Source organism: Phalaenopsis equestris, unplaced genomic scaffold (assembly GCF_001263595.1).
Source record: "Phalaenopsis equestris unplaced genomic scaffold, ASM126359v1 Scaffold000297, whole genome shotgun sequence".
Lineage (NCBI taxonomy): Eukaryota > Viridiplantae > Streptophyta > Magnoliopsida > Asparagales > Orchidaceae > Phalaenopsis > Phalaenopsis equestris.
In genome coordinates this window covers 1,762,549-1,776,369 of record NW_018164739.1, presented here as the reverse complement: position 1 = coordinate 1,776,369, position 13,821 = coordinate 1,762,549, and the positions used below count along the sequence as shown (strand labels likewise).

At 33.3% G+C, this 13,821-nt stretch overlaps 1 protein-coding gene across 1 annotated transcript; it reads right to left on the bottom strand.

Moving 5' to 3' along the window:
- Window positions 1–3,024: 3,024 nt before the first annotated feature.
- On the bottom strand, window positions 3,025–8,016 carry LOC110025425. Its single transcript, XM_020725891.1, has 4 exons — window positions 7,837–8,016; window positions 6,573–7,038; window positions 4,852–5,116; window positions 3,025–3,459 (listed from the first exon to the last, which is right to left on the bottom strand). Exons 1-4 carry the CDS (start codon window positions 7,913–7,915, stop codon window positions 3,166–3,168), a joined length of 1,104 nt encoding a protein of 367 aa, XP_020581550.1. The 5' UTR covers window positions 7,916–8,016; the 3' UTR covers window positions 3,025–3,165.
- Between the last annotated feature and the right edge of the window lie 5,805 nt (window positions 8,017–13,821).

Sequence of the window (13,821 nt, the reverse complement as noted above, 5' to 3'; positions counted from 1 at the left end):
CACATTTTGAAGAGACACCAAAACACCTTTTGGAAAATCATAAAAGTGGACTTGGATTGAAAGAAAGAGAGAGTCTCAATTAGCCCCCGACGCCTCTCTCATAGATTAATTATGATGCTTTTGGAGAGAAGAAATGGAGGAGTTGTAGTGTGTTAGTAGAGAATATTGTAAGAGAAAGGAATAACAGAGATTCAAAGGAACTTAGAGAGTTTAGTGGAGAGGAATTTGAGATAAATTTTTATCTTTGTGAGTACATTTGGTTTTAATTTAGACTTCATGTGTATTTACATGATTTCTATTTTTAAACTTAAGTGCGGTTGTATTTTCTTCATGAATTCTGAGTAGTTTTCTTTATCTTTTTCCTTAAAATGATGAGTAATTAAGTTTTGGATGGAAGTTGTGTGAAGGATTAATTTTAAATGTTGGAATAAGTTGTGATGATTTTACACATTGTATTTTATTTACTTCTTGATTTGATCAATTAAGATGTTAATATTTATTGTGAGAACATGTAAGATTCGAGATGGTATTGTCTTAGCCAACTAATGGTAAAAATCACATGAGATTGTATGGATGAGAATGTAATTCATAAGGTTAAGTGCAAATAAATAGGAAAATAATCTTTAAAGGATGTAGAGTTAGAGGACTTTAGAATGACAGGTTAAATCCCCCAATTTGATTTAGTGTTTTAGGTCTTGATACAAGATGTTAGCCTCGAGGTGGAGGGAGAAGAGGGAACTCTAGAGTGAGAGCTAGTATCTTCCTTACCTAGCTCTTCTTCAAGACTATTCAAACTTTAAATTAGCCAATGCAGTTTATATCTCTAGTAAGGGAAAATAATAATATTTCTCCTATTTGAAACAACACAATTTGAATACTTTCACAATAGAATTCCTATACACATTCTTGTTTCATGATAAGGAAAAAAATATTTTATTTATATTGCGTTCATCTTACAAAGATTTAGTTAAATTTAGTTGTTTACTTTATTTTTAATTATAAAAAATTACCAAAAAGAATTGAACTTTCATTCTTATTATAGCATCTATAGTTTAAGTAAGAATATTTTGCAAAGTAGAATTTGTTATATAATTTCTTATTACTTAGAAGATTAAAATTCTCCCCGTGGGTTTGATATTCGAGGCTTAATCAAAAAGTTCTATATTACTTGATAATGGTACATATATTTGCATATTATCTCAATATTGAAATATAATAGTTGTACTCTTATTTGCTTCAGAGTAAGTTTTTGGTGTCGTTGTAAAGTAAAAAATATAAATAAGGAAAATTGAGAATATAACCACACATACTTCGTAGTATTGTCATAAAAGATTGGGATCAGTGATTTGTTACTGGTTTTGATGCTTTATCGAGTGTTGCCCACGAGGATGTCATGATGGGCAATACCAACTATCACATCATGACTAGTACGTGTATATTGTGTTAAGGTTCCAAAGGGTCTAATAGGTGTCACTCGTGTTTTTCATCTTAGAACGGATTTAAAAATATATATAAAAATATATATTTTTACCCATATGCATCATATTTCAAAACCCTATTTTGAAATTATTTGCATCCTTAGCCTACATAAGGTTGACTTTTTAAAAGGGTTTTTAATACAAAACTTACATTTAGTGATACTTCTTAAAATCCTTGGATCCTTAGGATGGGGTCGGAGACGCCGACCCCATCAAAACATACAACAGTCGTTTACCCACACTTGTGCACACACTTGGATGTTATGACCATGACACTACACTATAGATGGTGTGCTAGGCTAGGACTAGGGTGCTTAGGTAGTTTTTTTTTATGTCTGGTTATTGTTCTCTGTTGGATTGTGACATAGCCAAGCATACTTTTTGTTTCTTGCTTTTACGTGTTTACTGAGTGCGAGACACTAGCATGTTAGGGGCAGTTTTCTTGCAGGAAGTCATGTCCAACAAGGAAGAGTAGTAATAAGTTAAACTAATGCATTTTCTACAGATATTTGCTTAGCGCTAATTCCACCGGGCACGGTTCATTACGTTGCATGCAAATAGCTTGTTGCTAAGCTGATTTTCATGTAGGTTGAGCCTTTTTTAGACTTTGTTATGTACTTTTTAGAGTCCATGGACTCGAGTTTGTATCAAAAATAAGGTATGTGTTTTCGTTCCTTTCACTTTTTATTTTAAAATGAGTTGTCAGTTTGTCCATCATTATATGCGTCCATTTTTCGAATAAGTCTTTCTTCTAAATCATCTGAATGATCAAAAAAATAGAGTAACCCAAAAAACAGAACATGCAACAAAGACGACGAATAAGATAAATAACGTGGAAAGTCTACATATAAAAAATCTTCCGACACACCTCTATTATCATAAATTTTCTAGCAAGCAACTATAATCATATTCGAGTAGTGTATCATTTTACTAATAATGATTTGGTCTTATTAAATAAATTAACAGTGCACTAAAAATATCTATTAGAAACTCCATTATTCATTTTTACATCGACATTTGTGTTCAGAATTCAGATATATCAGAAAGAAAAAATCATTAATATCAATTTAATAGGACCGAAGGCCGAAAAACATTTAGAAATTTTTATAGGTATGCCATTAAACGATCCCTGTCAACACTCATTTCCATTGTTAATCTCACATAATTAATCAACAAACAAGAAAGACGATTATCAGATTAATGGTAGTAGTAATAAGGGGCATTGACATGCATACCAGCAAATACCTATGTATTTACATATCTAACATCTAAACTAAACTTTTTCCATTAATGGCCCAAAACTCTCGTATCACATAAAAAATATCACTATTTTGACTTATAAAATGTGAAATACATCACTTCATACACAGTTATGGAGACGCACGTAAAAATTAAAATTTAGACGTTAGATATGTAAATGCATAGGAATTGAGTGATATGCATGTAAATCTTAATGATAATTTTTATTAGATTTAATTTGAGATAAGGGCAATATAAATTTCGATCACTTCATCATATACCACACTCATTTTCATACAAATCCATCAATTTAAACCCCATATTTTATTCAAAAGTTAAATTACATATTCTGATACACACACACTACATATGAAATCATACTACTTCCTCCTCTTATCTCATACTGATAAGTTGATATATCAAGGCAATACAGCTTACTTAAATGCTTCTAATCTCCTAAGAGAAGTTTCCTTACAATGACATCTGCCATTCCATCAGCCAGAGGGAACAAATGTCCTGCATGAGTCAGTTCATGATATTTAACCCAAGGAAGCTTTTGGCTAACATACCTAGACAGACTAACAGGCACAATGAAATCTTCAGTTCCATGCCACAGATGAACACTGCCTTCCTTGCCAGGAAATGGGTTTTCAATATCCATTGGATCGAACTCCCAGTCTCCGAAACCAACGATCATGTCACGAATCAGCGACTCGTATTCTCCCTGCTGCCTTATCTGTGCCTATCAACAATTACATTATTTGTTAGGAAGATTTACATACATACATACATACATATCACTAAGGGTCCGTTTGGGGCAGCTTATTTGGTGCGCTGGCGTTTTGAAAACGCACCTGACCTATTTGGGTAAACTGCGTTTTGGCAGCATGAGTTTTGAAAACGCTAAAAGCAGCGTTTTCACAGATAGGTGCGGTGGTAGTTTTCTAACAACGATCTGACTTTTCCAAAAAAATAAAAATTTGTAATAGCCACCGCACCTAGCTTATTAGCAGATTATTCAATAAGCTGCTGTTGCCCCTAATTTCATACGTGTTTACAAATCTGGCGCATAAACTTCAATCTTTACATACGTGTCATCTTATATATGCATAAGAAGGTGCGTTTCAAATTTTGAAAGTTAAAAAAGTGTTGCTTGTGATGTTGGATATATGAATAGATAAGAATTTGGTGATATATAAAAGCTGCAATTTGTTATAATCTATATTACTATTAGAAAATTTAATGAAGATATGAAGTTGATATTGAATATTAGTTTTGCTTTTTTTGTAGTTTTACTATTAAAACTAACAGAGTATTAACGAAAACATCATTTTCAGGATTATAAAGCTATAAAGGTGTCTACAGGAAGAAAAAACATTATGCGCGATGAAATCTGTACGTGCAGATGGGGAAACTAAGAAGGCACTCGCGGAGTACTCGGATGGTACTCAGAGGATACTCGAGGATTCTCCCCTAATCTGTATAAAAAACATAATTTTTTATTTTATAGGGTCGTGTTGCATGACGCTAATATTTATTAGGGTTCTCCCCTAATATTTATACTCAATGACATCCTTCAACACGGCGAAAAGTTGACTTAAAGATTCGTCCAAAATAAAGCCAACATCTAACATAATTTTTTATTCAACAGCAATGAATATAAAATGGGTTGAAACTCATAAATATTTGTTTTGCTGATAGACAGTTACATTCCACAAATTAGAATATCATCTCAGCCACTAGGCCACTAGATAGAATATCATCTCAACTACTAGAGATTATAAAACTCAATAGTACAGTACTTGATTGGCTTCTGTTGAAGGATGTCGTTGGCTATAAAATCTTCACTATAATAATAAATTGGGGCATTTACATACACACCCCCATTTTTTATGTATTTAGATATCTAAGACCTAAACTCTTATTATTATATTTTTACCACCAAACCTTTCTTATCACATCAAACTAGCCATCATTTTAACTTTTATCTTTTCATGCATTTGAAAGGTGGCCGTATACGTAGAAATTGAAATTTATGTGTTGGATATGTAATACATAAGAATAGAGTGATATGCATGTAAATCTTCCTAAATCATAGAGGAAATTTCTCTTTTGGAAGGATTGAGAAGCATACCACATAATGAGTTCTAGCTTCAAATCTTCCAAGGATCTGTAAGTCCGGTGGAGAGAAAATTATAGGGTCGTGTTGTATGACGCTCGATGAAGGAAACCATTTCTGAGTGTTCCACCAATACGCAAGCCAAGGAGCGTAATGAGCCACTCGGAGCGCCAATTTGTCTCGCAAGGCCTGTTGATTGTAAGCTTTCGTGGATAAATTGAGGGGAAATCCAGACCACCAGTAGTTAGAAACTGGAGCAACAACAGCCGCTCCTGCAAGCCTGACACAAGTAAAAAAAAGGAAGATTTACATACATACCTCTCAATATCATATGTATTTAAACATATCGAACACCTAAATTTTAATTTTTACATACACACCATACCACCTTATGTATGCAACCACAGATATGCAAAAGGTGTATTTTACTTTTTTAAAGTTGAAATGATATTTTTGATGTGATGTGAAATATACGAGTGATATAAATATAAAAAAGCAAAGCTTAGATGTTGGATATGTGAATACATAAGACTTTTACTGACCTTTAAAAAAGCGAAATATATCTTTTCATGCCCATGTCTTAATCAATTTTTTTACTATTAGATATGTAATAATACAAAGGAATTGTGTGGTATATATGCAAATTTTCATTTAAATCCTTATGAGTAAGTTTAGAGTTGTCATTGAAAAGTCATTCATTCAAAAACGAGGAGTAAAAGGCAAAGTCAACTAGTCCTAGTTTTCATGCTCAGCAGTGGCATTTCAGCAATCTAGAAAATCTTGTCAACGCGTTGAACAATTCAAGTTATGCATGCCTCCCCTCTGCTGGCCTGCAAATATTTGTATTGCATATTTGCTGTTGATTGCATGAGATATGTAATAAAATAAAAGTAGAGAGCCAACTGACTATACTAGGTTTGTGCAATCGATTAATTATTTAGTCAAATCTAATGAAAGTAAAATTTAAAATAAAAAATTTATGAAAACCGAACTGATCAAGCTTTTGCTAAAACGATCCAAACCGAACCAAAATATAGTTCAATTTAATCAATTTGTTTTGGAGCAAACTGAAATTTAGTATTTGGCCTAAAATAATTAAAATTTAAGAGCTTTTACATACAGCACAAAAAACTTTCTTAATTACTTATTTCACATCAAAATTTTCATAATTACAAACAGCATATGAAAAGTAGCACTCATCATCATCTTTTCATAGTCAAATCTATCTTTACATCCATAGGTAAAGTACTCTGTAAAAATGAAACTTTGGATGTAAGATAGGTAAATCCATAATATGTAATTTTCACTAAAACTTATGTTTCTATTTCAAAATTTAAGACTTCATTTATCTTTCTTATCTCATCACCATCTCTTTAAAATTAAAAAAAATTCAAATTAAACTAAAATAAACATGTCGTATGCTCAATTTCTTTTCTTCCAAATGAAATTAATTTCCCAATCTGAATATTATTTGGTTTATTTTTTTTGTTTCGTTGCTTCAATGAATCTAAAACATGACCGGAAACTAAATATTAAAAATTTTAAAAGTAAAACCAAGTTATTTTAAAACTGAACTGAATCAACCTAATGAGCCTGATTGGATTAGATTTTTCGGTTTTGATCAAATAATGCACCTCTAATGTATGTGCAGATTTGATTGTATTGTGGTTATATTTACTGTAATACTACCAATCAAGATGTATATTATCCGCATATAATCTTCTGCCTAATCATACCTGTGAGGAATGTATTTCAGACATGTCCAAGCAATTTCCCCTCCAATAGAGAACCCCATAACATGGAACTGAGAGCCAAGCCCAATCTGATCGGCAAGTTCTTCAATATCAAGCGCTGTACTTTTAACCGTCTTCTTTGGATCAGGATCACTTTCCCCGTATCCAGCTCTGTCAAAAGAAAGTAAATAGATCCCTAATTCCTCCATAAGTTCCTGAGACACAGGAAACACATCATATCTGCAAGAATCAAAGCCATGGATGAAGACAATCTTAAATTCCGCCTTCTCCTTCGGAATCCCTAATTCCAGGTACGCTAAATGCCTGCCATCCCTGAGCTTAATTCTGGGAGATGTAACAGGAGGACCGTTTGATGATCCACAAATCTTAGGAGGTGGAGGTTGGATTGCTTGGTAAAGCAATGCGACTAAACCCAGCAAGAGAATCCCTGGGAGCTTTGAAAACACACCTGAAATTCAACTTCTACGTATTTAATGTCCAAATAAAGCTGATTTAATCAACTTAGAGCACCAAAAAAAAAAAAAAACTCCTTTTTCTCATTTTTATCTATTTTAGATTTTATCTATTTTAGAAGAAACTGAAGGACAGAAAGTGAGCGAAAGAGTTAAGAGTGGTAGAAGGTGAAAACAGACAACAAACAGGATTTAGTTAGTATTCAATATAGAATTCTAACAATTTAATATCCAAATAAAGCTGATTTAATCATATTAGAGCACAAGAAAAAACTCAACTTTTTCTATTTTAGAGGAAACTGAAGAACCAAAAGTGAGCAAAAGAGTTGAGAGTGGTAGATGCTGAAAACAGACAACAAAACAAGATATAGTATTCAATATAGACTTCTGGCCATTTAATGTCTAAATAAAGCTGATTAAATCAAATTAGAGCACCAAAAAAACTCAACTTTGTCTATTTTAGAAGAAACTGAAGAACAGAAAGTGAGCAAAAGAGTTGAGAGTGGAAGAAGGACATGAAGTGAGCAAAAGAGTTAAAGAGTGGTAGAAGCTGAAAACAGAAAACAAACAGGATTTAGTATTCAATATAGACTTCTAACCATTTAATGTCGAAATAAAGCTGATTTTATCAAATTAGAGCACAAAAAAAAACTCAACTTTATCTATTTTAGAAGAAACTGAAGAACAGAAAGTGAGCAAAGGAGTTAAGAGGAGTGGTAGAAGGTGAAAACAGACAGCAAACAGGATTTGGTTATTCATTTGAATGGATTTCGAGGAGGGATAGAGATTTTCACCCGAGGAAGATGATGCTGCCGAGATTTTTCTATTGGAGGCTGCCATTGTTCTCGGGCGTTGTGCTTGTCGTTCATACATTCAAGAAAGATTCATTATATAATAGAAGGGAAGATTGAAAAACAGAAAATATTATTCATTCTAGAAGAAATAAGGAAAGTATCAAGAAAGTCTTTTGGGATTCAACTCAAAATGTAAGGATTTAGTCATTACCAATGGCAACTTTAGAAAGCCTCCACAAAAGAATGGGCTGTAAGAGGACGGCTTTGATTGTAAAGGACAAAAAATAACAGCTAGCTCGTTCCACCTAACACCACGTCCTGATATATGCAGATGCTTGGGGGAAAATGTCATAAGAAAATTTTGACATAAAAATATATTATAAACAATAAGATGTTGATTCAAATAATATGTTAATTTTCTTAAAAATTACAAGATAATTAAATTTTGTCTCATTAAGGATTATAATTTTGACTTTTATCTTACAAAAGAAAGATGTGTTAAGGTTTTGATAAAAATATTATATTTTCTTAAAAAAATAATACCTAATAATTCATAAAAAAAATTTGACATAAGAGGTGTTGATTCAAATAATATGTTAATTTCTTTAAAAACTACAAGATAATTAATTTTTTTCTTATTAAAGATTATAATTTTGACTTTTATCTTATAATAGAAGATAAGTCAAGGTTTTAATAAAAATATTATATTTTCTTAAAAAAAAATACCTATAATTCATAAGAAAATTTTGAGAAAAGAATATATTATAAATAATAAGATGTTGATTCAAATAATATGTTAATTTATTTAAAAACAACAAGATAATTAAATTTTATCTTATGAAAGATTATAATTTGGCATTTTTCTTATATAAGAAAAAGATACGTTAAGACTTTAATAAAAATATTATATTTTCTTACAAAATAATACATGAATTTAGGGTATAATAAGTTGATGATCATGTTTATGTCAATCATGCAAATATACGTGCAATCAAATAATATTGGCATATTTGAGTCAGAGTTATTGATCTCATAATGAATGTGTTATTTCTTAAATTAGCTTAATTACAACTCTGCTAATCCTTAGTTCAAATCAAAAGCTTTTGATTTTTGAAAAGGATTTCTAAAAATCCTAAATTTTAAATTGAAAACTAAAGGTAACTGTTTTACTAATGATATAAACTCATCTTTGACTCGTTTATGCAAATTCTATGTTCCCACACTAGATTCTTGCTAAATTAATTAACAATCAAGGACCAATTACTTCTTAATTTATTATGATACATAACAAACATTGGAATCTCATATTTTGGCCAAGTTCCCTTAATCCTATAAAAATTCTTAGGATTCTTTATTATCCTAAATGATTGCAAACATTTAATCGTGAAATTCCTATTATCCTAAGTGTTTGTGTTTTAACCTATTTTTATTTCTTTCTATTCTTCTTCCGATTCTTCCGATAGTCCTAAATTACAACACGTGTTAACAAATCAATTGATCGGTTTGAAGTGTAAATGGTGAATGAAATGTTAGAACAACAACTTCTAAGTATAAAATGCTCAATAGTCTAATATGGATTTACTAAACACTTTTAAACCAATTCAAAGAAGAAAATGTTTAATTCCTACTCATGTGTAAAAGAGAACATGGACTCCATTAAAATTAAAGCAAAGTTTATAGATAATGGGACATAGGTCCTAAAAAACCCAAAATACTTTCATTCATGAATGTTGGGCAAAGAGTGAATCATCATAATATGATAGATAGCTCACTCGTTGACAAAAGATTCTTCGGGTTGTTCGTGGAGTATGTCATGGTAAAAACTTCGACCTCTTGATGAAGAGTCTCAAAGGCTCTTATGAGGCGACTGACAATGTTGGGGCAAGAGTTAGGCTAATGCCTTCTTTTATTTTAATAAATTTTGGTATTTGGCTTGGACAGCCTCCGTTCGGTTGGCTTCAAGTTTCTGACCCGAATGATTTGTACTGGATCGTTCAAGTCATTTGATCTTCCAGTGATGAGACTTTTGGTCTTCTATGGGTCATTCCTGGTAGTACTTTCATTTCTCTTAGTTCATTGGATCTCCTCGAGATTTATGTTGACGCAATTCTAATGTACAATTAGATAGATTAATTTTATTTTTTAACCGGATTTTTTGTAATGTTAATCACATTATTTATTTAGATCTAGGGTTTAAGCTTCATATAAGTGCAATCACATTAGTCAACTATCTCTCCTACTTGTAAGGGAGCACTTTGTATTAAAAATTTTTACTTAAGTATTATTTTAAATTTACACTTAATACTTTGAGTTTAAATTGAATTAATGGTGACACTTTGGGAGGATGAAAATATACTCAACTAAGATTTCATAGTTTCAACATCCAAAAGATGTCAATAATTTTATTCTGCCAACATTAAAGTGCCAAAGACTATAAATTTAAGAGAATTTGATTGGCAATCTTAACAATCTCCTCCCAAAATCTCGCAAGTTTACCAAGGTGAATATAAGGAAATATTAGTTGGTTTTTTCTTTTATTTTTCTAGATTTTGGTTGCTTTAATGAACTTTGTTTGCATGGGAGCTGCTCAAAGATTTGAGTTAGAACTTAAATCCATTGGAAGACCCAAATTTAAGATGGGGATTATATAAATTAGAAAGCCCAAATTTAATTAGAATGGGGCTCATGAATCTTTTTGTGAGTTGTTTGAGATTTTAACGAGCTTCATGACTTTGGATCAACCCCAACTTAATTGAGGTGGGGCTTACAACTGTTGTTGGATATACACCACCAGTTGATGTGGTATTGATTTGGTGTGTGTGTGTATATATATATATATATATATATAGCGAAATAGAACGAGAAAAATCATACCAGAAAAGAACACACAAATTTATATGGTTCGGCAATTTGCCTACGTCCACGAAGTTGCAGAGATGTCAATAATTTTGCATGGGAGCCGCTAAAAAATTTGAGTTAGAACTTAAATCCATTGGAAGACCCAAATTTAAGATGGGGATTATATAAATTAGAAAGCCCAAATTTAATTAGAATGGGGCTCATGAAGCTTTTTGTGAGTTGTTTGAGATTTTAACGGGCTTCACGACTTTGGATCAACCCCAACTTAATTGAGGTGGGGCTTACAACTGTTGTTGGATATACACCACCAGTTGATGTGGTATATATATATATATATATATATCAAACAGAAGAACGATCGACGAAGCGAAATAGAACGAGAAAAATCATACCAGAAAAGAACACACAAATTTATATGGTTCGGCAATTTGCCTACGTCCACGAAGTTGCAGAGATGTCAATAATTTTGCATGGGAGCCTAGAACGAGAAAAATCACACCAGAAAAGAGCACACAGATTTACGTGGTTCGGCAAATTGCCTACATCCACGGAGTTGCAGAGGATTTTACTAATTGAGGAATTTACAATTTACACCGGTCGATCATCTCGACTTACAAGTGGAATCTCTCACTCTCAATTCGTTGTTCTCTATCTTCTTCTCTCTCTGTTATTCTCTCTCTACACCGAGATACACCGAAGAAGACAAACTTACAAGAAAAATAAACCCAATTTCTTTTTTGCCACAAGTCACAAAGAAGAAGTCTAAGGAGAACAATATTCTTATTCTTCTTTCTTCTTCTTTCTGCCACAAGGAACTACCGCTTGCACTTTTGTTCCTATGCCTCGAGGAAACCTTCCTCTATTCAGAGAAAACTAAAGAAGAAATCAAACTGTGACTTCTAAACCTAAGGAGAGCCATCTGAAGATTTTATCACGAACAGGAAGGAACTTTCGCGATAGACGTGATTCTTTGCTAAATAACGAATTGTTCGTGGGAACAATTCGCGAACAAGGGAGGCGGGAGACGCAATCGGGCATTTGCGATATTTCGCGAAATAGACGAGGCAGGAACAGTTTGACACCAGGCAGGAGATGCGTCTATTGCGAGCGGGAAGCGGGAGCCGGAGATCGTTGGCGCCGATTCGCAAAACAGGGAGGCGGGAGCGAGCGGAAGAACGCCAATTTGCGATTGAGAAAAGGGATCGAGCTCCAACTTAACAATCTCCTACTGGGTGACCGATACACCTGCTACAACATCTCTTTCCTCAAACTGATCTCCTCCACTGCAACATCGTCCTTTTTTTAAACATGTATCATCCACCATGAATCCTCCAACTTGAATCCTCAACTTCTGCAACTCAAAGCCTCTGTCTTCACTCCAGAAGATCAACTGAAGCTGTGAAAAACTTCAGTTTCTCAAGAGTAACACCCTCAGTCAATATATCAGTAGACTTCACATAGCTTTGTACCTTCAAGCTATTTCCTGGGTCACTATTGTCTCTTCTTACAACTTTCACTGCATGGGCAACATCCTGCCTCTGTTGAGAGCCTTTTTTAACAAATTTAGCCTCGTACCTCTTACTGTCATCACGCTCAGTCTTCCCCTGGTACACCCATTTGTTGTGCAATACATTTTTCTCTCGTGAAAGTTATGCCAACTCCCACTTGCTCGAACTTTCATCTTGCATGATTTCTTCATAGCTCTGTGGTTCTTTAACATCTGTCTATGGAACAATAAGAAAGGGTGTCCCGGACCCACTTTCCTCTTCACTTCCAGCACTGCAACCCTACAATGTTGTCTCTGTTAGATTTCCTACCACATTCAAAGCCCCTGAATCAAATATTAAGTCTTCAACAGAACTATGAACTGTCAACAGTAGTGCATCCTGTGATTTTTCAGATACCACATTTGCGCTATCATTTTCCATCTTCTTAGGATTACTGCATTTTCTTCTATGTGGTCAGCCTTGCCACAATTATAACAAGTTGCATGCTTACTAAACTTTGATTTTGATCTCCCTATCATTGAGTTCCTGTCATGTCATCTTCCTCTGAAATCAACATTCAGTGATGTCATGTCATCTTCTTCTGAAATCAACATCCAGTGCCGAACTCGAATCTGAGACCTCGTCATAATCTTTTCTGCAAACTTTCTCAGTCAAAATCAAATCACAAATATCATCGTATTTCAGTTTATATTTACCTGCAAAATTGCTAACTGCTATTCTCATGACTTCTCAACTGTCTCACAATGAAGCCAACAAGATCAGTGCACATATCTCATCATCAAAATCAATTTCCATGGATAACAATTAATTTGTGATAGTATTAAAATTATTCAGATGTTGAGCAACAAAATCTTCTGCCATCTTCAAATTGAATAACTTCTTCATCAAGTACACATTGTTATTCACCGATGACTTTTCATACATATCTGATAAGGCTGTCATGAGATATGCAATCATCCTTTCCTTGATGACGATGTGTGCAACGGACCTCGATATGGTCAATCAAATAACCTTCAGAACTTGTCGATCCAACAAATTCTATTCAGCCTCATCCATCTTTTCAGGTCTTTTCCCCAATAACGGAAGCTGAAGCTAACTCTCATAAACATAATCCTCTATCTGCATTCTCCAGTAACCAAAATCTGTGTCATCAAAGTTCTCGATCCCTGAAACCTTCACTTCATTTGCAACTTCACTTCATTTGCAACAATCATTCTTTCTCAGATCCGAACAAAGCTCTAATACCAGTTGTTGGATATACATCAGTTGATGTGATATATATATATATATATATATATCAAACAGGAGAACGATAAATGAAGTGAAAAATATAACGAGAAAAATTACACCTAAAAAGAACACACAGATTTACTTGGTTTGGCAAATTGCCTACCTCCACGGAGTTGCAGAGGATTTTACTACTTGAGAAAATTTACACTAGTCAATTACCTCGACTTACAAGATGAATCTCTCACTCTCACTTCGTTGCTCTCTGTCTTCTTATCTCTCTATAATGAGATACACCGAAGAAAACTCTACATCGAGATATACCGAAGAAGACAAACTTACAAGAGAAATAAACTCAATTTCTCTTCTGTCACAAGCCACTAAGAAGAAA

Coding starts and splice junctions, on each gene's coding strand:
- LOC110025425 (XM_020725891.1), bottom strand. CDS start 7,915: ATGTATGAACGACAAGCACAACGCCCGAGAACAATGGCAGCCTCCAAT. Junction 7,039..7,836: donor GGCAGCATCATCTTCCTCGG/GTGAAAATCTCT, acceptor GTTGAATTTCAG/GTGTGTTTTCAAAGCTCCCA. Junction 5,117..6,572: donor CTGAAATACATTCCTCACAG/GTATGATTAGGC, acceptor TACTTGTGTCAG/GCTTGCAGGAGCGGCTGTTG.